Here is a 23,779-nt window from a genome sequence, read left to right on the forward strand (position 1 = left end):
AGTGGTGCATGTCTTTGCCAATAGTAACGTGATGTAAGGAAGAGGGACGGCTGCATGCCCAGCCAGAAACAGACAGGAGCCTTAGACTGCAGACCTTTGCTTTGCAGGGGCTTGCTGAAGCCTGCCAGAGAGTTCGATTGGCTCTTTGATGTAGCTGGCAGCCAATCCCAGAGGAGCAGGTCAAAGGTGGTGGACTTGCCGAGTAGGTGAAAAAACGCCAGCCATTTTAGAAGTTGCTTTGTTAAACTTCCAAAGTAATAAGGTAAGATAGCATTTAAGGACACCAGCCCCCAAGTTAGCGCTGGTGGGCATCAGGGCTCCGCTTGATTCGAACAAATAAAAGTATTTTAATTTTAGATTTTAGAAGTTAGGCAAGTGATCCTAAAAAAAGCCCCAGGGCTTACCTATGAGGGCGGATGAACCAGGTGCTCCTGCTGCGAGCGATGAGGAAAGGAGCTCCAGCCCTCATGAGCCAGTGCACGCAGGTCTGTTGAATGACCTCTTGCACTATGAATATACGTTGAATGAAGCTCAAACATGAAACATCATTCAATTAGTAATGACCCCCCTTTCTTACCGCACCCCAAATTATTTGTAGTGCTGGGCAATCTAAGAATTGTCTAGATTTGTGAGCCATGCCTGATGGTTCAAATTATTTGTAGCCCACGTGTAGATTCTGGGCTGGAACCACAATAAACAAGCATTGACAATGCCAATAGTTGGGACATTTGTGTGTAGGCATGGGAAAGGCACTTGCCAGGCACAGCCATAGTGGTATTAACTGGCCATTAATGGTAGCTGACAAATGGTGCAAGTACCTGGCATTCTAATAGCAGTTCCTGGCAAATACCTATTACTTATACACATGCCAAAATTAGTGGCTTTGCCAATGAGTGTTTTTAACAGGACTTCACTGAAGGACACGCGTAGTGCTTATGCATCGAGTGGTTGAAGGCAGACCTGGTAAGACATTTTTATTGTACCAATAGTGGGTTTACAACTCCAATGAAGTCTTTAACTCTCAGAAGACAGCCTTGGAAAAACACTGGCAGTCACTCGAGTGAAAAGTTTGATGGCAAGGCTTGAATAAAGAGAGCTTAAAGAGTTCCTACGAGGCAGTGTTTTGGTTGGGGCGGGTCAGAAACTAGATGGGAATGGCCAATGGGATTAACAGGGCCGCAGGCAGTCAATGGCGGGCAAATAACCAAACAACGCTTACAAGCTGTGTGTCCCTCCTCGTGTGCCATTTCACCCCATCTGTACTCTAAATCAATAGTTTCAGCTTATAGGTGTCGCAAGCATCCTTCCGTGACCGCTTTCCCTATTATATATTTTAATTTGCCTTTTTGACAATTATGTGATAGTTTCCAAGATGTTTCTGAAGTTATGGGGCTCGGCTTCTACAACTGGAAAATAATTCCCCACAGGATTGATATGATATGTCATTTATAACGTGCCTGTACAGAAGTATACATAAGTGACTGCTTATTCAAGGTATTTCCATTATCATTGAATCGACTGTCAAACGCATAAGAGTGGTGGGAGAGAAGAAATCTAGCTTCATCTAGGTAGAACTAACTACACGACTTAAGTTTTATTTTCTTTCTAAAATCGTGGATGATTTTGAATTTTTTCAAACTGTGTTACCAGCAAACAACCCCACAGGAAGGTTCTTACACCACCTTCTTTTCCACTGCACTCTGAATACCTTCGGTGGTAGCAATTATCTTGTAGATTGTAGAAAATAAAGAGACCGTATCTATAGCTATTAACCGTGTGCCATCTGTGACTTTAAGGGCCTGATTCGTGGAAATATTTGCGTGGAAAATAGGGCACTTGCGCGTGCAAATGTGCGTAAATCCGCCTTCATCGATTCATGGAATCGAATGCACAGTACTTTTCCTGGACTTGCGCGGATTTTACACTGGCCCGGCACGTTGCTGCGAGTGGAGGGACGCCTTTCATGAGACTCCAAACAGAGTGTGGGCTGGGCGTACACAGCAAGCAAAATAGGTGTCGGAACATGCAGAGTGAGGAATAACGTGAAAATGTGGGTGTGTTAAGGGACGGTCCACGGTCAAGCAATCGCACGCCCATATCAGGGCAAATGACACGTATTCATGGATTTGAACTCTAAACGTCGGCTTGTGAAAAAGTTCATGCAGATCCTGGTACACTCCCGCCACCTTATAGCAGGCGTAAACATCAACACGCATCTATAAATCACGCAATGCACACCAAACAAATTGTATCCAGCCACGACGAATCCAGCATTTGTCGGTGCGATCAGGCATGGACACTGCAGGAGGAGGAGGATGGCCAGGGCTCGGATCTTCAACCTACATACCACCCTCTTCGAGATGCCAGATGACCAGGTCTATGGCAGGTACAGGTCCCCCCACCCCAATATCATCCTACACCCGGTCAGGGAGTGGGAAGATGGGCTAACATCACCCACCATGTGCTTCCAGGTCCTTAGCCCCCTACAAAAAGTGCTCACTGCCTTATATTTCATGGCAACTGGATCCTTCCAGCAGACCACTGCCATAGTAGACGGCATCTCCCAGGCCACCGAGTCACGCTGCCTGCACCAGATGTTGGTGTGCATAACTGCACAACCTTCTGTGTGCCACCACATCTATATGCCAAGAACACCGGCAGAAAAGCAAATAGTAATGCAGGACTTCTCTGCTGTGACACGCTTCCCATGAGTGCTTGGTGCAATAGATTGCACCCATGTTGCGCTACGTCCCGCCAGATTGACAGAGCACATATACCGCAACCGCAAACACTGGCACTCAATCAATGTTCAGGTTGTGTGCAAGGACATCATAACTGAAGTGTATTCAAACTATCGAGGAAGCACACGTGACAGTTATATATTCTGGATGTTACCACTACATCAGAACCTGGTAGCTGGCAAGCATGGGAATGCATGGCTCATTGGTGAGTATGAATGGACACGCACATGCATGCACGTTGTACACTTACCAACAGACACTGGCAACAAATGATAATGACAACCATGTGTACATTTACAGGGGACAGTGCCTACCCTCTGAGTACGGAATCCCACAACACCACCTGAGGTAAGGTACAATACTGCCCATGTAGCGACGAGGGGCACAGTGGAGCGCACATTCAGTGCTTAAGTCACATTTCCGCTCCCTTGACAACTCTGGTGGTGTGTCACTATGTGCACCACCAGTTGTGTGCAGGGTCATTGTGGCAGCATGTGTCCTGCACAATGTCACCACACAGCGTGGTGTCACAGGCACGACCCTTGCACATGGCTGCCAAAAAAAGTACGTGAAGATGCTGCATGTAGCCAGCTGGTGCAATCCTACTTTACATAAAATACTGCCCCTGTGGAGTGCACACGACATAGCCATATCCCAGGTGCCATTCAGTGATGACCATGGGCCAATCCTCAGTGCACACAAAAACACACCGAGAATGTGCCTCTGGGTGGGCATAATTGTGTGCATCCATTAGACATAAAACAACATGCACAAAGTGTGGCCAAATGAAAGACACGTAAGTGGGAGTATACCACCACCACCACCACCAAGGTAAGCATGAAGTGAATCCACCCCTGAGGAACAAAAACATCAATGTCCAAGAAAATATCACCCAAAATATGTGTTGCCACAGATAAATTCAGCAACTTGCCAACTTTCAATGAGCAGCTAGGCATTCATGGACTCCAAAAGTATCATTTCCACCAATCCCCATAAGCCCAATGCAGTAGGGTGCACACGTGTGTGAGAATGTGCATTACAGGCACAAATGTATTCTTGTTGCTGTGAGCGCAAAAGCAGTGGTGTCAAGATCCACATGTGACATACATGCAGCAATATGGAGACAATGCACCCTATATCTAAAAACGCACTGAACAGGACACAATTGACAAGTGAGACAGTGTGATTGACACACCCAAATGGACACAGTCACAGATGCAGCAAGTAACATAGACATTCCATTGCAAAACCAACAGTGAGTCATGACCATAAGCACAGCACCATTCACCAACACAGTCACAGCAACTGCAAATAACAGTGTTCATGTAGTACACCAAAACAACACATCTCAATAGACGAGCTACCTGACGACTGTCACATGGACAACAACTGTACTGCAACTATACTGCATGTAGACACCAAAACTCACACATGAGACAAGCAGTAAGGCACAGTACTATCCTGAAGCCAATTAACTCATGCAAGGAAAGCCTTGAGCCCACAAAGCGTGTTACACAACAGAAAACATGTACACTGTCCAACCCATTCCCTGACCACAACAATGCACACAATACTCAGTGACATCAAAGTAGTCATTTTGAATATTAACAACCAATGAGCATCAAAAAGTGCACTGCGAGATAAATGCACTTCTTACCTGTTTCCTGTGCATACATACAACTGCAAGTATCCCTTCAATCCCATCACCCATTACACCACGACGAATGGATCTGCAGAGAAAGCCAAAGTGAGCGCAACCAACACATCCATGCACTGAAACACACAGCAATATGTGCCCCCCTGAGTAACATGCAAAAATGCAAACAACTCACATGCCGACCATCTGCACACTGCATGCAAATCCAACACACAAAACACACAACCTAACAAACACCCACACCCTGCCTGAACCCCCAAGTGCCATGCAGTAAATGGCCATGTCACACCTACCCCACAATATTCAACACACACATCTGCTAAGTCAGCATGACAATGATCGGACCCACGGAAAGTACATCACTGAGATCAATAAAAGGCTGGATCACCCTGGCAGTATTTCACATTCCATGACATGGCATACCATCCTCAGTGTAGCACTGGGACAGTGCAGTGAACACTGGCATGAGAGCTGATGATGCGAAGCCCAAGAACATTTGAACCCAAATACTCACCAATTGCACTGAAGACAGGATCTTGCAGAAGGCAACACTTTACAGAAGCAGATGTCAACCTGAAGGCTGAGCACCGAGGTAACTGGCATGAAACACACAAGCAGACATGACAAAGCAATGAGAAACAGAGATAAAAGAAAAATACACACAAAATGGAGCAGGCAACTGGAAAGTGCAAGGTAATGCAGATTCACAGCGACTCAATTGCATGGGGTCAAATGTGCATTGAATTGAAGGTAGCATTGACATGCACCCAGCAACGGTCAACATGCCGCTGTAATCCCCATGGTGCACCAGGCATGGCACATGCATGGCAAATAACATGGCAAATAACAAGCCCTGCTCAATGTAGTGTGCCTGGTGTCTGTTGACAACATAGCATCCCAAACATATGCACCAATGGTGTCATGTGTGTGGATTATACTTAGGACTGCACAACAAGACTGGTGAACCCTGAACAAGAAAGGCTAAATAGTGTCTTCCGTGTACATGAATCAATATTAGTGAGTCGTTGTATGAGATGGCATGTGTCAGTCAATACACATGTGAAAAGTGCAAGGACACACACATACCACCAACACTTGTCACAGCCCACAAACAGCTGGCCCGACACCCTCCTGACAACTCAACAAGAAAGGCCCTACAGAGATCGCCCACCCACAAATATTATCCCACTATCTGTGGCACCATGCTATGAATGCGAAAACAGCATGCACAGACACAAGACCATAAGAACACCATGTGACACATGCACCCACAAACCTGGACCTGTGTACCACAAAAAAAGTTAAACAAAAGTGAATGCACATAGTGCCAGACTCCCAGCTAAACTGGTGTCTAAAAATGACACCCTGAGTGTCCTTCACTTACCTCCACAGGGTACCCACCTGGCCTGCATAGAGAGAAAGAGAGAGAGAGAGAGGGAGGGAGGGAGGGAGGGAGGGAGGGAGGGGGAGAGAGAGAGAGAGAGAGAGAGGGAGGGAGGGGGAGAGAGAGAGAGAGAGAGAGAGGTAGAGAGAGAGAGAGAGAGAGAGAGAGCGAGAGAGAGAGAGAGAGAGAGACAAGTGAAAACTATAGCAAGGAGTACACCCTGGCAGCATTTCGCATACCATCCTCAGCGTAGCACTGGGACAGTCGGGAGTGGAGATGGGGATGGACATGCCCAACATCACTGTGAGTGAGGGCACATAGAAGTTGACCTAGGATGATAGTGATATCAATATCTCCGGGCATACATACCATCATTGCATGAGATCACGGAAGGCACGTAGAAGGAAAATATCCACATGTAGAGGCCATGAAGGACAAAAGTGGTGGGTGGTGAAGGACAGACTGGCAAATAATAGGCACATGTAAAGGGTCAATCAGTAGCCCTACCTCACAAAAACCAAGGCACAAACCCACCATGCCATGCATTACACAACAAGACAGTGGGAAGTGGATGATGTCAGATATGCATGCAACTATATTGTGCCGATGCAATGTACACCCACAGACTGTGGCAGTAAACATGAAATATAATTTAAAACCAGAAAACATGTAATACACACCAGTGATGATAACCAACAGTACAAAAACATGTTATAAAAGTTACCATACTGGGTAATACAGAAGCAGTCAGTCAGGGCCCGATTCTCAAGTTGGTGCTAATTACTGAAAATGTAGTAAAAAGTGCTAATGACATTTTCGGTAATTACGACCTATTCTGAAGGTGGCGCAATCTTCTGAAGTTGTACTTATTGCGCCACTTTCAGAATATGGGTGCTGGTTGCTAGGAAGGGCTGGAAACCGAGCTAGCAACCGGCACTTTCGTTATCTCTCCCTTTGCATGGTTATTCTTGTGGCACTCCTCAAATTTCGTAAGCGCTTGAATTTGCCGCTGAAGTACGGTACCAAATTGGTGTCGTACAGGAGGAGTGCCACAAGAAACATGTACAGAAGGAGTGCCACAAGAAGCACACGGCTGTTTGGGTGTGCAGATGGTGACAAGTGGGTCCAGCACTGCATTTTTTTTATCCATATGGCAGTATGTACTCTTCTTCAAATAAAGATAAATAAATGCAGTGCTGGACCCACCTGTCAGCATCTGGACACCCAAAAAGTATGCGCATTTTTGTTTTCATCTCGGCAGAATTTTCATTAAATAACTATTCCCTCATTATTTAACGAAAATGCTGCCGAGATTCTGCAATCTGCCTGTTGCCATTAGAAACAGGCGGATTACAGCAAAAGCACTCTCGTGCTTTGCGAAGACGCCCAGGCCCACATGAGAATAGCAGTGGTGCCTGGGCGTCAAGAAATGGTGCAGTAAGTCGTACTATTTAGCATGCTCACTGCGTCAAGATGAGAATCAGCTCCTCAGAGGTACACATGTGCATATCTGTCAAAACAAACATGCACAAGTGCGACAAACATGACCTGTGTTGTCAATGCACACAAACATCCACAACTGAGTCACCAGAGTCCATTTCATGAAGCGCTGCAGTGTAGGTTGTGCATATATGCCTATCAATGTGCATGGGACTGTTAAGCAGAATTACATGCTGTACCCTTTGGGAACACTACACACAATTAAGACTACAAGTTTAAGCACAATTTCACCTTTGGTACAAGCATGTACTACACAGTTATGTAAGACTCCAGACCAGACTCCTGAGACTCCAGATAGATCCAGAGACCAGACTCTAGAACCAAGCTCTAGAAACTTGGAGAAGCAGAGGCCTAATCCCAAAAGCTGAATTCTCTTCAGCAGGCCTCAAAATCTTTTGCAACCTGATTCTCAACAGACGGGCCGTGCTGTTTGCTTCTGGCTAGAACCCTGTGCCAGAACCAGATCCAGACCCAGAAAGCAGAGCTGTATCGAGAACACGCCAGACCCAGACCAGCGGCCGTGCTGTGAGCAGAACCAGTGACTGACTGTCCGGTGGCGAGTACAGTCCAAACCTGACCAGATCTGTGACGAGGTCCATTCCATTCTAAAACTAGGAGTGAGTATCTAGCCTAGAAATGTGCATAGTCATCTGTTAGTCTAAAGTAATCTTATCCCATTCATTTCAACCTGTCCAGAACTTCATTTAGAATTGGGTGTCCATCCTGTGATTTCAAATCTGTAAAAGCGTCATCTGTCATTCTGAAATCTTGACTTCATTTCTGAAAATCTACCTTCACAAAAATGTCTGTATCTTTTGAACCGCACGTCCTAGAAGTGAAATCTAACTGTCATTTTAAAGCTAAGATCATCAGCTTATAGTTTTTCCGTAATCGCGATTTACGCATACGGAAAAAGTGCCGCGAATTGCAATTTAACTCCATTTCATTTTCTGTCAAAAGAGCTGGCTCTTGCTTTCCACTGCTGAAATTTCTTTTTCAATCTGATAATCATTCATGAATCATTGCTAGCGTTGACCTGAACTAATCCAAAGTAGTTATCACTTATCCTGAATATCCTTTAGTGAATTAAAATCATTTTTACCATATTTTCACTTCATTGCAATCACATTTAAAAGGATTTTGCCTGCTTTAAAATCATCCCTGTTTTCTCTAAGCTTGCTGGGGGAACTGTAATTGAACTGTATAGTGATTGTATTCTTGAAACCTGTGTGCTCTCAATTCCATCTCTTCACATTGCATAGTGGAGGGGAGTGAGTAATCACAGGGGAAAAAGTGACCATATTATCTTGTGGTTGAAACAATACAAGTTTATTTCTGTGCTGCATTCTTTCATATCTTGCATTTCCTTGTAACCATACAAAGTATTCTCTGCTACCTTATCCTTTCTATACCAACTCCTCATTGATTAAAGAGAGTGTGCCATTGTAATATTATATATATATATATATATATATATATATATTGTTTAATTCTTCAAATACATCTTTTAATTTGCAAAACAAACCTACTTCTTGGCTCAGTGAGGTCAGGGGATTCAAAGAGAGGGACGTTATATAAGGGTTCATCATCCAGATTTAAGAACTTGACATAAAAATATATAAATAAGGGCTTCCATTGGGCATCCCAGACTAGGCATTGACTTAGTTGGATTGCTGGATTGAAGTCACTTACAATTTACACAGTCAGTTGGAAAACATTCCACTAGTAAGGAAGCAGCTCAGTATCACACACTAATATGCTACAGAACAGAACCAATACGTTTCTGAACAACAACGGAGTTGCTAGGGGGGGTGCGCTGAGGGGGCTATACCCCGGGTCTTTTGGTTGTAGCCCTGGATAGAACCTCAGGGGTTATAACCAAAAAGGCTAGCTAGCCTCGGGTCCCGACAGTGCCAAAATGAGTGTAGCCCCAGACCTAGCAACACCCCTGCTGAACAAGTTAAGCTCCCCTGAAGTGGGAGCAAAATGGCACTTCAGTTACTTTCAAAAGGGGTAGAAAGACAAGGTTAAAAGAAGTTAAAGAACAATTACTTTCATAGGCAGGGCAAATAGTTTCAGTTCACTACAATAGGCCTGGGCAAAAGTCAATGGTTCAGAGTCTTGGATAGGATAGCACAGTTCTGGTAGTAAACGGTTAAGTCTTTGCCAATGTTCGAGGAAGTAGTTTGCCAGAAAAAGAGTTATATGTCGGTTTAGGAGCGAACAAGGCCCCAAAGTTGGGGAAGTTTCACAAACTTTTACCACAGCAGAAACAAGTTCCACACCGCTTTTGCACAGTACCTTAGGTATGAAGAAAAGCTGTAGCTGAGGCAGTTGTTCCTGGCAGTTCCTGCAGATCTCGCTCTTCCTGAGCTTCAGTCGTCGGGACAAAAAGGAGGACATCGGGGAGGTTCCTGCACTGCCCAGGGAAGAGGTCACAAGCTTGGCTTAGCATCGGTTTAAGGTGTGAGTGCCTTAAAACCCACAAACTGGTATCCTTCTCACTGGCTATCCGGTTTTCAACAGCACTCTGAAGAAAATTCGACCAGTATGGAGGCGGTGTTCAGGCGGTTTACGAGTTGGTTGTTCCCACCAGCTCAAGGGAAGAAGTTGTCCTTGAAGGAGCTTTTCTGTCGATGGAGTTTCAGGCAATTCGGACCTGCAGCAGGGCTTCACCGGGCAAACCAACGGTCCAGGAGTTCCGGCAGTCGTCTTCCTTCAGCTCGTCTTCGGTGCTTTCGTTCCAGTGGTCGACTCTACCCCTCCAGTCCTGGAGACTCGCCTTTTAAACAGTTTTCTCCCATTCATCCCAGCCTAGCCGCCACTCACCCAGCCGGGAGATTGTCCTTGCCGGACAATCAGCCAGCCAATCACTCCAGAGTGCATTCAGTCTCCTAGGAGCCTAAGCACAGGAAGTTTCGGGCACCTCCCTCACATCATGTCCACCCCAGACACTCCGGCGCCAGAGGAGGGCTTTAGCACTGAAGCCCGCCAAAGGGCATCGAACAAAGGGACCAAACCTGGTTTGGCACGCAAAGTTAAACACAAGAAGGACCTTTCCTAAAAGAAACAGTGAAAAAAGATGACCAGAGTCTGTTTTTACAGAGGGGTCATGGGCGCCATATTGAAAAACATTGCTGACCCAATTTTTAGCTACCTGTGTTCGCGGTCGGAATAAAATCATGATAGTTTGTTCTAAAACCCCTGCCACCAGCCATTTCAAGAGGAAAGGGTAACATTTGACTGTTACGTGAGTGTTTAGACACAGGGGATGCTAAGCAACCCCTCCAGCACTCTATAGGAAAATAGTGTGTGCTGGCTCTATGAATTTAAAAGGACTAGTAAAGTCAATTTAACTTCACATGCTCTGGGAGATGGTAGCCAGTCCCAGAGAAGGTATTTAAACCTTAGGGAGTCTGAAAGACTCCCCTGTGCCACTGCACTGAAGGTTCTGTGTGACACTCAAGAAAAAGATGATGCCTATGGAGTTTGTCTAAAAACACCATATCCAAAGAACACAAAGTAAAACACACATCAAAATACATGAAAGAGTGGGAAAAAAGGCTCACACTCTTTCCAGGTAAAAATTAAAATCCTAGAAATCCAGCAAAGTTGCTGGGGGTCTCAAAAGGTAAGGGAAATTAGCACATTCTTGTGAATTCTCCCTAACAGGGACATGGTGACAAGTGGCCTGGCTGGGCGGGACATGTAAGCGGAGAAGGAAGTGGATCTAAAATTGCCAACTGTCAAAGAGTAGTGTACACAGGGAGAGCACCTGCAGGGCATGGTATGCAAAATTGGGGCTGGGAAAGTAGAAGGGTGGCAGTAAGGAGACATCACCACGGTCAGTGTGCCAAGTGTCGGGGAACAGGAACCCCCACAGTGCAGAAGCACCAACAATGTATGTGGCTAACCAGTACGTGCATCCACACTGAACGAAACACTGACCATGAGGAAGGTGACATTAGTGCTGCACAATCACTTCCAAACATTTTGTCATCATCATCAGTGCATCCACATAAACAAGACACTGGCATATAGGTTTAAATGCACATATGCACACATGCATGTGTACAGACACACATCAGCACAGACATTCAGTGTGACACAAGGTGAATACCACCATCTGATCAACATGTGTACTGCGTGCAGAAACCATGTGGAAGAATTACACTGGAAGAACAATGCAAGACAGTGCACATGCTTACCTGCTGACAGAGCCAGCATGATGTGATTCCTGCAGAACCTCCACTGGGAACTGTGCCTCCAAATGCGTAACAGGTGGTCCAGTGCCTGGCAGAGTGCATGGGGAGTTGGGACGTCAAAGTGTGTAGTGAGTCTCCCCCGGGAATGCAGTCACTGCCTCATTCCGGAGCACTGTAACAACATGGGACAAAGTATTATAACAGCCATAGTACAGTACCATACACACTGCACACATGTGCACAATATTCACTCAACCCAATGTTACCTGCACATGCCATCCCGTCCACCACAATGCAACCATGGCAGTTGACATCACTGAGCCTGGCTGCATGTCCACCACTGCAAATGTCATGGCCTTGATAGGGCACCTGCACAACTCAAGAGCAAATGTAAAAAATGAAAAAGAAAACAGAAAATGTTTCCACCTTGGAAATGGATGAACATAAAAACATGCCAACATCTGGGCCAGAGGTCTTCTAATCAAATAAAAAAGTTCTCAAAGAAAAGCAAGGGACACTATAAAGGTAATGGCCATAAAAAATGTAAAATATCAGAATAATTGTCCATCATGAACAGGGGGTGCCCCCTGGAGGGGAAAGGGAAAGTGAATGCCAATGTCCACTCATGAATGGACAAAAAAGTTGACTATGAAAAGAAAAAAAACTCCAAGGGTTCATGGAGCTCACAGCAATGGTAGACCAGGAGGCATGTCTGTGCTGGGACCCCGATCCTGCGGTTGATCTGCAGGTGGGCGTGGTGTTGGAGGCAGACCACGCAGTACCAATGCCTGGTCTTCAGAGGGGATGGCCATGTGTGACACTGATGAATGCACTTGCACAGTTAGGCCAGTGATGTCTGCATGCATTGCATCACGGAAGGCAACAGAGTCTGCAGACACCTGTGACTCATGGAGTTCCTCTGAGAGTGACTGCATGAAGGCACCCACCTCATCATGGATCAGTCTCCTTGTGGCTGTTAGTTCTGCATGGAGTGCAATCCTTGGGGGCTCCATGTAAAACCTCAAGGCCTCTCTGTGTGCCTGAATGTCTGCATGCAGGGAAGCCTGCATACACCCCAGATCAGCCTGTCGGCCCTTGCGCAGTCTGTGGGAGTGGCATGAGGACTGCATGACCTGCAGCTGTTGCTCAACACGGGCCGCTTGCGGGATCATGGATTTGGCCATCTTATCCATTCCCTTAGATATCTTATCCAACACATATCCATGTCGGAGTGTGGCATGAAACATCTGATGTTCCCCCTCTGTCTCCTCAGCCTACACACGTCCCCCACTTGTGCGGGGTCCACAGTGGCATGATGCACGGGACCTAGTCCTTTGCTGTGGTACCCCTGTCGTTGGCTTCAGGTCTGCATCCCTCCCTTGGACATCAGGCGCAGGACCCGATAACAAATCAGGGGAAGGTGGCCCTGCAGCCGTAACCACCGCAGCCAGGGGTGCCACCACTGACTGGCCTTGTGAAGCCAGCCGCCCAGCCACAAACTCATGGGCTCCAACTGATCTACACATTGGGACACTCACCTTTGGCCTTTTTGAGACATGAACACCCAGGTCCGCATCAGAGATATCTGAGTCAAAAGAGTCCAAAGAGTCTGCAGCATGACTCAGGATGGTCTGCAGCACCAGTGGGATTGCACGGCCTACCAGACCAAGTCCCCCACTGGTGATCTGCCGCCCAACTGACTCTTCCTCCTCCTCCCCTGCATCTGATGCATCCTCACCTGCATATGGACAGAGAAAGACATATTGATACTTATCAAAAGAGTCAACAATGTACGTGTATGTGTGTATGTGGTCTGTGACACTCATGCCACTACACTCTGTGAGCACGACAATGTGCGTTGATAGACAGCTCAGATATGCTTTGTGACAAGGAAACCCATAGGAGCAGGTAACAAAAGGAACATGCATCTCTGCATGACATGGCGTATAAGTGATACTTTATGTGCATGCACCGGTCTAGCAGTGCAGAGTGAAACGCAACAAGAATGTAGCAATGAACACTACTTGTAGGTGCCACATGTTTCCCAAGTACAGGGGTAGTGCCCCTTGGTGGATGTGTCCAGTCAGATAGACATGTGCCACAATGGCTGCCACACAAGCAACACCCAGTATGATGGCCAATTGATATGAGTCTCTATGTCACAGGACATGCTTTACCCAGGGCTGTCATACAAATGCAGCCAGATGTCCCAATACACAATTGATGTTGGTGATGCATGACTGTCAAAACATAGGCAGCGCAATGACGGACACTCACCTGATGTGTCCTCATAATTCTCCAGGCCTCCCATGGCTTGCACCTGTTCAATGAGGATGAATTGGCTCATAGCCTCTCATGCAGTGTCAGCTGCTCCTCCTCTGGTGGCCCCCTCCAGTTACCAGTGCAGAGGTCAGATTGACACTCAGCTTGTGCTTGGTGAGACGGGTGAGATCATTCCAGCACTTCATGACCTGTTTCGCTGTACGCATCTCCACTCATAAGGTGTTTATCTGTTCCGTGACATGCTGCTAATGCACCACACGTTGTGCGACTGTACGTGTGCTCCCCGCATGCAGCCACAGGTCACAATGGTGATCGGTCACATTGTCAATCAGGATCTGGAGCTCCTCATCAGAGAAGTTCTTCTTTCTGTGCGGAAAAATGTCCTGTGCCGTGTCTTGGGGTTGAGCCTCTACCTGCTGTGAAGGGTGTCCCTTCCTGCCACGAGTCGCAGGGTGGGGTTGGAGCTACCCCTGTCTGGCTGGAACCACTTTGGCATCCAGGTGCCAGGCCACCATTGGGCTGGGGCCTGCCTTGTCCTCCTGGTGCTGGGGCAGGTGTCTCACCACCACTTCCCCGACCATCTGGGGCTGGGGCATTTGTCACCACCACTTCCCCAACCCCTTGGGCTGGGGCAGGTGTTTCACCACCACTAGCCTGACCTCCTGGAGCTGGTATTTCACCATCATCATTCCCCCCCTGACCCCACCTACCCCCTTTCCCTTTGGGGCCTTTCTAAACATGGCACCGGTGTAACAGATGAATGGGAGGCACACCACATTTTTGTCCTGGGCAATGTCAGGGAACAATCTACGTCATGTATGAAGTAGATGTGTGGTCCAGCAAGGCTCAAATTTACCCCAAACATGGAAAAATAAGTGGTACGTGATACTCAATAGCACCCAGTAACACAAAAAGTGCATACGCGACACCATGAAAGCTTCTGAAAAAAGAGGTACACGATACGCAGTGGCAAATACAAACAGAAAAAGTGCATATGCGACAGACCGCATGCCTCAAAATGGAGGAAGGAAAAAATGTACGTATGCACAGAGGCACAACCCCCCATAAAAGAACAGTACACTACCTGAAGGAAAGAGATTGCGTGGCCACCCCAAAATACATGGAAACAACAAATACTCCATCTTCGTTCCTTCGCACGCACAGCCAGTGATGCGTTTACTCGTCCTTATGTATCTCTATCAATGCCGTGAGCCGCGTTGGCGTGCTGCATGCAGCACGTGTCACGTAACTTATGTGCTAAGGGCCTTTACTCTGTTTACGGCTGCCTTTCGCGCTGCACACGGAAGACCCACTCTCCTGGATTTGTGCCACATTACCTGCCTCTTCCTGCCCTGTACTGCTTCCAACATTACAATCTACTGCTGCCTGTCCAGTGTGAGTGCCTGAGTGTGAGTGCCTGCTGCTCACCTGTACTGCGTCAGGGTGTCTGCTTTCCAGCTATTGCCTGTGCTCCTGTCTCCAGCCCTGTCACCACCTCAGCTGCTGTGTTGGACTACCACCTTCACATACCACCACCACTGCTCCACAGCCCATCTCCAGGACTGGCCTACCCACCCACACCTGCCTTGGGGTTTGCCACATCCACACCATTGACTTCTGATCAGAGCAGCAACCCCATGCCAGCAAGGCAGATGGCTGTCAATTTCACTGCCAAAGAAATTAACATCCCGGTGGATAAGGTCCAGGAGTATTATGAGGCCCTCTTCAACCCAGCAATGCAACGCAGCAAGGAAGGATGTCTCCAGACCTGGGAGGACATAATGGATGCCATCACTGTGGAGGGGGTGGCAGTCCACTGCTAGAAGACAGTCCACAAGCGCTGGGAGGACCTCAAATCCAGAACCCACGTCAAGGCCTGTGGCGGTGCAACTGTGGAGGTGGACCATGCGCGCAGGTGCCGATTGTCCAGCAACAACAAGTGTGTCCTGGCGAGGTTCTACCTAGAGCTGCATGCCCAGGTCTGTGAGTTGCAATGACGTCTGGAGTAAGATGGTAAGTAGGCATGTGTTGTACTGCTCTATGGTGCATGTGTGTTGTGCATGTGCTAGCATATTTGCAGTGACACCCTTACTTTTGTAGCATGTATGTTTCAGTGAACAACATCTGCATGCAGGCCCCAGACAATGCGCCCCATGTGGTACATCAGACCTGTGTGGATTCAAAATGCACTGTAATTTGCATTGTTTGTTGTTGTACATTTTTGTAAACTGTGCACATGCAATGTTTATTGTGTCTGAGACATGCCTGGATGGCAAGTGTGACAGTTGAGGGAGTGTTGGCCATGTCATGTGCATGCATGCTGCTCATGTGCTTGTGGTTACAATAGCAATGTGTGACTATGCATCACTCACATCTGGAGGTCACCCATGCAGTTGGAAGTTTGGCTTAGTGACGTTTGGGCATTGCAGTTTGCGGGACTGTGATGTGATCGGTCATGATTCTGCTTGTGCACTCAGAGTGATGTGTGTTAATGCCATGTGAATGTGCTTTGGGCTATGGCATGCCACATGTGCCTGTGCAGTTGATGCATGTATGTGTTGCATGCATGCAGGTTGGATTGTGGCGGAGGTAAGTTGTTTGATGTGATGATGTGGAGAAGTGCCCAGGCAGGTGTTCGCATGGCCATGTGATGAGTGGTGCAAGTTTGATTGGCCACTAGCGGCCCTGATTCCAATGTGTGTCTTGCCCACAATGTATCCATGGCGTTGGGCCACCTCATCTGTGTTCCCATGCTTTACGTGTGTGTACGTCATACCAGTTTGCTCCCTGCCCACCCCTGTGCCCATGTGTCATGTCTCCCCTGGATTTGCATCTGGTTGCATTTGGGTCACACTGAACTCCCACTAGGGTCATGTGATTCATCTTGGTATGTGTCTGTGCACTGGCCACATTGTGCTACGTTTACATGTGGATGTGTCAGGATGTGTCATGGAAGTGTTTCTCATCGAGCCTGGGTTGTTGTGTCTCTTTGGATGTGGATTGCATGTTCTTGTGTGTGACTGTGGATGTTGCTTATTGTTCCATGGACATGTCATGTTCCTGCAAATGTTGTTGGTACCACACAGGCTTAGTTGCAGTACATTGATGTTGCTGTTCTGTGTCTCCTTTACCACAGTTGCTGCAGCTGATGAAGAGGGTGGATGCAGTGCTGTGGAGCATGGAAGCAGGGATCACTCCACAAGACATAGGCACAAGCCCCAGCCAATCCCCATAACAGCTCATCTTCAGGGAGCGATGTGGCTGAGGTAGCGCCTGCACCATCTGGCGTGGCTGCTGGGGGTAGGTCCAAGGAGGTGGAGGTGGCAGGGGACTCCTCAGCAGTGGTGGCACCGTGTGATGCATCACAGGGGCCATCCATGGCGGAAGACACCCTGGCGGAGAGGGAGGCGGAGGAGGTGGCCATTGCTGCCCAGCCCATGAGGTCAGGTGGGGGTGTCGAGGTGGGAGTGTGAGCTGCCATCCTGTCGCAGGGGCATGAGGCTATGCAGGTAACTGTGGAGGTGCCTGTGAAAAATCATGTCCCTGGGCCATTGGATGCAGGACTGTGCACCTGCCGGGATGCCTCCACCCTGACCAGCATCTCGTTGCCAGCTGATGTTTCCATCCGGGATCAGGTGCTGCCCCTGCTGGCCGGGCTTACGAGGTGGACTGCAGTCATTCATGATGATGGGCAGGCTACTCATTGTCTGCTTGCCCATCATCACAATGAGCTGTACCGCCTTGTGGCCTTGCTGGCAGCAGGCCTGATCCCTGCTGGGCTCTGTGGGCTGCTCACTGCTGCAACCACCTCCTCGGCTTCCTCCTCTGTGCACCAGTCGTCCTCCGGGGTGCCTTTCGGACCACATACCAGCAAGACCCCTTGTGCACTGGTCCCACCCACATCGCCCCATCTGACAGAGTTTACATCCCCGTCAGAGGTGGGAGTCACATGTACAGCAGCTGAGGTGGTCACTGTGCCTACCCAGGCACTTACAGGGGCACAGGCAATGGAGGGACAGCAGGCACCACAGAGCAGTGCAGGTGCCCTATACCCCCAACAATCATCATCAGATCAGAGGGCATACAAGGGAGCGTGCACTGGGCACAGCGGCAGCATGTGGTAATGAGGAGGAGGCATTATGTTGCAGGGAAGATCACCCCAAGGAAGCAGGTGGAAAATTTGAGGCAGGAGGATCAAGTGGGATTGATGCACTCAATGTCTTCCGTGTTCAGGAGCTTTGAACAGCAGCTGGTGGCAGAGAGGCACCAGGCACGGGAAGCTAGAGTGATGGTGGCCAGGACTGAGGTTGCACTGCATCATGAAAGGAGGTGGGCTGTCATCCTGGAGGCCACTTACAGGGCAGCGCGGGAGGCTGAAGCACAAATGATGTCCACCCTGCAAGCCCTCCAGGAAACAACGGATGCCCACCTGATGGAGGAGGAGGTGGCATGTGACTCAGCCCTGGTAGATGGCTTCAGTGAGATTGGTGAGGAGGACTAGCCTGCTTCCTTTGTATATAGATATTTAGGTGTAGGTTTCCTTTTTTTATTTATTGTTTATCCCGTATTTGAAGACTTTGCTTCCCTGTTTTTCCTGTCTATAGTTATTTAGGTGTAGGGTTGTTTTGTAATTTCATCTTATCCCCGGACTGCTTGGATCTTCATTCCCCGTTTTTCTTGTACATAGTTTTGTTTAATACATTTTTTCATTTTGTTCCATTCCACGCTTCATGCAGTTCATTTGTGTGTCTGCAACTTTGATAGTTCACTTTTCAGCCAGTGCATCTCTCCATTGCAAGTCATGTGTCTTGAGGCGTTGCTGTGTGTGTGTTGTTGTTGCTTTAATGATTGCGGCTGGAAGGATACACATGTGCCTGACATGTGAGGGTGGGTCCATCAGACGACTGGGTCTGCACTGTATGTTTTCATTTGCATTTACATGTGCAGCATCACTGTGTGTTTGGCATCAGTGTGGTTGGAGTGGGGGGAGGTGGGCTCACTGTGGAGGGGTGCCCTGGTCACGTTACTTGCACATTTGTCATTGCTGTGTCAAACCCATGTCATGCGCGCACACACTCACCAGCATGTGCAGTCAAGCACTGCCTGCTCTCATGTATTGCTCCACCTCTGCAACTGGAATGTATTTGCGAGCCATGTTTGCTCTTCCTGTGTGGCAGCACACATTTCCTGCCTCAGAGAGACATGCACTCTCTGACTGCCCTCCCATCACCCATGGGCATGTCATGTTGTGGTCCCTGACAGGGACTTTGCCACCACTTCCACCCAGGTCACTTGTGCTCAGGCTGTGATGCGCATGGTCATTATTTGAGGATCTGGCTGATGTATGAAAAGGTTTACTTCTGTCTTTGGCACACAGTCAGTTGGTGTACTTCGATGCCTTTGCAATGACCCATCGCCAACAGGCACATGCCCCTTTGCATTGCATTCACTTGTCACACGTTTATGGGGTGGCCACAGTGTTGTTAATGCAATGTAGTGCTGTCTGACTGGGGTGCTGAAGATTCTAGTCTGCCAGGGAGTGACAGCGGATGTTCCGGTCCAGGATGGGTCTTCAGTGCTTCCTTTGGATCGTGTTGACGGTGGACATGTTGGTGGTGTGCTTCATGGTGGAGGCAGACCACAGAGGTTCAGGTGAGTTGCAGCCATATATTGAACTGCATGCGTGGGAGACTCTTGGGGTGTTGCCTGGGATAGTGTCGGAGGTGAGGCAGTGTGGGGAGGAGAGTGCACTATCTGGGAGCTGCCTGGGGTAGTGTCAGAGGTGAAGGGGGCTGGTGGGTGGTGTCTGGACTTTAGGAGGCTTCCTGGGATGGTGTGGGAGGAGAAGGGGGTTGCCTGGTGTGGTGTTGGAGTTGAGGCCAGTGTGGGGAGGGGAGTGTACTCTCGGGGGGGATGCCTGGGGTAGTGTCAGAGCTGAAGGGGGCTGGTGGGTGGTGTCTGGACTTGAGGAGGCTGCCTCGGGTGGTGTTGGAGGTGAAGGGGGCTGCCTGGGGGAGTGTTGGAAGTTAAGGGGGCTGACTGGGGTAGTGTCAAAGGTGAGGGCAGTGTGGGGAGGGCAGTCTACTATCAGGGGCTACCTGGTGTAGTGTTAGAAGTGAAGGGGGCTGGTGGGTGGTGTCTGGACTTGAGGAGGCTGCCTCGGGTGGTGTCAGAGGTGAGGGTAGTGTGGGGAGGGGAGTCTACTATCAGGGGCTACCTGGGATGATGTTGGAGGTGAAGGGGGCTGCCTGGGGGAGTGTTCGAAGTTAAGGGGGCTGCCTGGGGTGGTGTCGGAGGTCAAGCGGGCTGCCTGGGGGAGTGTTGGAAGTTAAGGGGGCTGCCTGGGGTGGTGTCGGAGGTGAAGCGGGCTACCTGGGGGAGTGTTGGAAGTTAAGGGGGCTGCCTGGGGTTGTGTTGGAGGTGAGGGCAGTGTGGGGAGGGCAGTGTACTATCGGGGGGCTGCCTGGTGTAGTGTTAGAAGTGAAGGGGGCTGGTGGGTGGTGTCTGGACATGAGGGGGCTGCCTGGGATGGTGTCAGAGGTGAATGGGGCTGCCTGGGGTGGTGTTGGAGGTGAGGGCAGTGTGGGGAGGGGAGTGTACTATTGGGGGCTGCCTGGGGTAGTGTCAGAGGTGAGGGCAGTGTGGGGAGGACAGTGCACTATTGGGCGGCTGCCTGGTGTAGTGTTAGAGGTGAAGGTTGTGTCTGGACTTGAGGGGGCAGCCTGGGGTGGTGTCAGAGGTGAAGGGGGCTGCCTGGGGTGGTGTAGGAGATTAAGGTAGTGTGGGGAGGGGAGTGTACTATCTGGGGGCTTCCTGGGGTAGTGTTGGTGGTGAAGAAGGGGGCTGGTGGGTGGTGTCTGGACTTGAGGAGGCTGCCTCGGGTGGTGTCAGAGGTGAGGGCAGTGTCGGGAAGGGAGTGTACTATCAGGGGACTTCCTGTGGTAGTGTCGGAGGTGAGGGCAGTGTGGGGAGGGGAGTCTACTATCAGGGGCTACCTGGGGTGGTGTCATAGGTGAAGGGGGCTGCCTGGGGTGGTGTCATAGGTGAAGGGGGCTGCCTGGGGTGGTGTAGGAGATTAAGGTAGTGTGGGGAGAGGAGTGTACTATCCGGGGGCTGCCTGGGGTAGTGTTTGTGGTGAAGAAGGGGGCTGGTGGGTGGTGTCTGCTCTTGAGGGGTTGATGTGCAGTATGGGTGCCTAGGGTTTAGGTGGCTGGACTTGCAGTTTCACAGGGGTGCCTTAACAAGCAATGGAGACCGCACGTTTTCATTGTGGGTCCTGCCTTAGCTTACGAGGGAGCCTGCGCGTTTTCATTGGGGGTGCGGCCTCGAATTACGAGGAGGCTCTCGTGTTTTCTCATGGGTGGTGCCTTAGTTTACGAGGAAGCTTGCACGTTTTCGTTGGGAGTGCAGCCTCGATTTACAAGGAAGCTGTCTTTTTGCAGGGGTGCTGCCTTAGGTTAGGAGGGAGCCTGCGCATTTTTTGTTGGGGGGTGCAGCCTCAACTTACGAGGGAGCTCTCACGTTTTCACTGGGGTGCCACCTTAGGTTACGAAGGAGCCCACGCATTTTCGATGGGGGTGCAGCCTCGATTTACGAGGAAGCTTTCACGTTTTCGCTCGGGTGCTGCATGCTTATGAGGGTGCCTGCACATTTTTTTTGCAGTGGTGCTGGATGTTGGCTCAGGGGTGGATATGATATTGCATTTATAACGCGCCTGTACACAAGTGTCTGCAGAGGTTTGCGCTTGGCTTGGGGTATGGCTTGGGTTTAGGTTTGCTGGGGGGCGTGTTGGGGCGTTCCTCGCGCAGCTGCAGTTCCTTTGTGTGTCTATTGGAATTGCGCCTCGGGATCCATGAATACGCCTAGCGCGCAGATTTACTTAATCGTGCAGGCTCGTGCAGTGTACTTCTGGGCGCGCGTCCCTTGCACGATTTCTGCGCGCATTATCAGCGATTGGACCTTAAGAACTACTTGCATATATTCGTAAAGCAAGTATGGACAGGCTTGCAAGTACATTATGGGTAAAGTCGCAGAAGTATTGTTCCCATGAGATATTAGCATATACCAGCACTGCAAGCATGGACAAGTTCTCTTACGAAGGCAATGCTGGCATTATTAGGCACATCCTGCATGAAAATGTCTTTCAACAGTGTTAAAATACTGGCATACATTGTGGGCAAAGGCATCATGAAAATACTCCCATGACCTGGAATCTGAGATTATTCCATGCGTCATCCTATGACTAGAGTGTACATTCAATGGCTTTTTACCCGGGTGTTCTTAAACGGTGTGCTGTAAAACTACTGTAAAATACATTGTTTTAAAATAACTTTTCGGGAGGACGATCACCCTCCAACCACACCTGGTTGCATGGCCTGAAAAGCGTTGGAAGATAGCAAGGGAAAGGTTAGTCGGTGTTCTAAGAGACACGGGTCAGGGCAAACACATGACTATATATTCCAATGAGTACCATGTTTCCAGGCCAGGCTATCAACTTGACACATTTCTGCCTTGCAGTTGTGTTAGTCTCCGACCACTAAAGTTGGGCTGGTAACATAAAAGCTGCTAAAATCAGTGGCTGGAGTCGACTGAGCACCCAAGGCGTTTGCTGGTGGCATTTCAGAGCACTGCTACACCAGAGCTTCATGCCAGATTGTACCCGCTTCCAAGCGCTGTAGAATCCGAGCTCTGAAAGGCAGAGAAGCAGCGAGCAGAAGGTTAACCTCGGATTAAGGAGCTCATGTGACCAGCCGCAGGCTGCAAGTTGCAGATGATCCCATTAGCTCAGTCCGGGAGGGTGCGAGATGGCAGGCAGCAGGCAGAAATGTGTGCTCGTCACGGGCTGCTCCTCCGGGATAGGCCTGCGGATCGCGGTCCAGCTGGCGCAGGACCCCAGCAGGCGTTACCATGGTAAGAGGGGACGCGCGTCCGAATCGACCCCATGGAATCGTGCTTGCTCTCCGGCTTGCTCGCTGCCCAGCCGTCCTGTCCCTTCCCACCATCGTCCCCTCATTCGCTGATCTTGTATCGTCGCCTGTTTCCTTCTGCTTTGTGTTGTAGGTGAGGGAGTCAGGGTCACACCCACCACTTTTTGCCCAAGATCACAAGGTTCTTCCCTAATGTAACCTCCCCCCTCCCCCACTATCCCAGAGTGCTTATTGTTGTACTCACAGTGGAATATGGGTAAGGCAGCTCCAGGGTCATTCTGTGTCCAGCTTGCATAAGAGTTGCTTGAGTTTTCGAGTGCTTTGACCCTTCTAACATCTTGCATTTTACTGAAATCTGCCAATAGTTTCCATTCGTGAGATCATAGTACTATCCTGTATGTAACTTTGTCTTCTGGTACTTGTAATCCTGGATAATCCCAGGACTACAAATCCCAGAATGCAAAGTAAAAAGCAATATTGGACTAGCATCTCCCGAATGGAATAAGGACCTATTGGCATGCATGGTTCAATTGCTGCTAATTCCAGGGTATAGGGTCAAATATAAAGTGGGACTTAAACTCATGGGTACATAGAAAATTGCTCCTGTGTGTACGTCTGCAGGATCTTTTGTGTAGTGACCACCTCTAGGCGCTATTTGCTGTTGAGACGAGGACCCAGTGGTGACGGGAAGAAGGCACTCCCAGTATGTATGTATGATGGAAATGCATTCTTTGCAGCCATCACATATGCACGCAGTAAGGGCATACATAGATAGCGGGGACGTAGGAAACTATATGGACCACGAATTGGTGTCAAGGATGAATCTACCTCTTTGCAAAAAGACCACTTCGGATGTCATCATCACAGTTGATGGAACTGAGATTGCCTCGGGGCCTGTAACTCATTCCACTACAGAGATGGCACTGTTGAGTCAAGATGGGCATCGAGAAACTATTGTGTTTGATCTAATCAAAGCCCCACAGTTCCAGATAATACTGGGGATACCATGGTTGGAAACACATAATCCTTGTATAGAATGGCGAGAGAAGAGAATAACCTTCCCGGATTGTGCACACACCTGT

At 49.0% G+C, this 23,779-nt stretch overlaps 1 protein-coding gene across 2 annotated transcripts in view; it reads left to right on the top strand.

The window, feature by feature from the left end:
- Positions 1 to 22,528: 22,528 nt before the first annotated feature.
- RDH8 (retinol dehydrogenase 8) overlaps positions 22,529 to 23,779 on the top strand; it is a 253,867-nt gene continuing 252,616 nt past the window's right edge. The window contains exon 1 of one of the 2 annotated variants that reach the window (XM_069604042.1): positions 22,529 to 22,680. In XM_069604042.1, the coding sequence (XP_069460143.1) occupies positions 22,575 to 22,680 (106 nt within the window). In that variant the 5' untranslated portion in view covers positions 22,529 to 22,574. The remainder of the gene's footprint in view (positions 22,681 to 23,779) is intronic. The other variant, XM_069604044.1, reaches the window with a different exon arrangement.

Source organism: Ambystoma mexicanum, chromosome 3q (genome assembly GCF_040938575.1).
Source record: "Ambystoma mexicanum isolate Mex_15411 chromosome 3q, UKY_AmexF1_1, whole genome shotgun sequence".
Classification (NCBI taxonomy): domain Eukaryota; kingdom Metazoa; phylum Chordata; class Amphibia; order Caudata; family Ambystomatidae; genus Ambystoma; species Ambystoma mexicanum.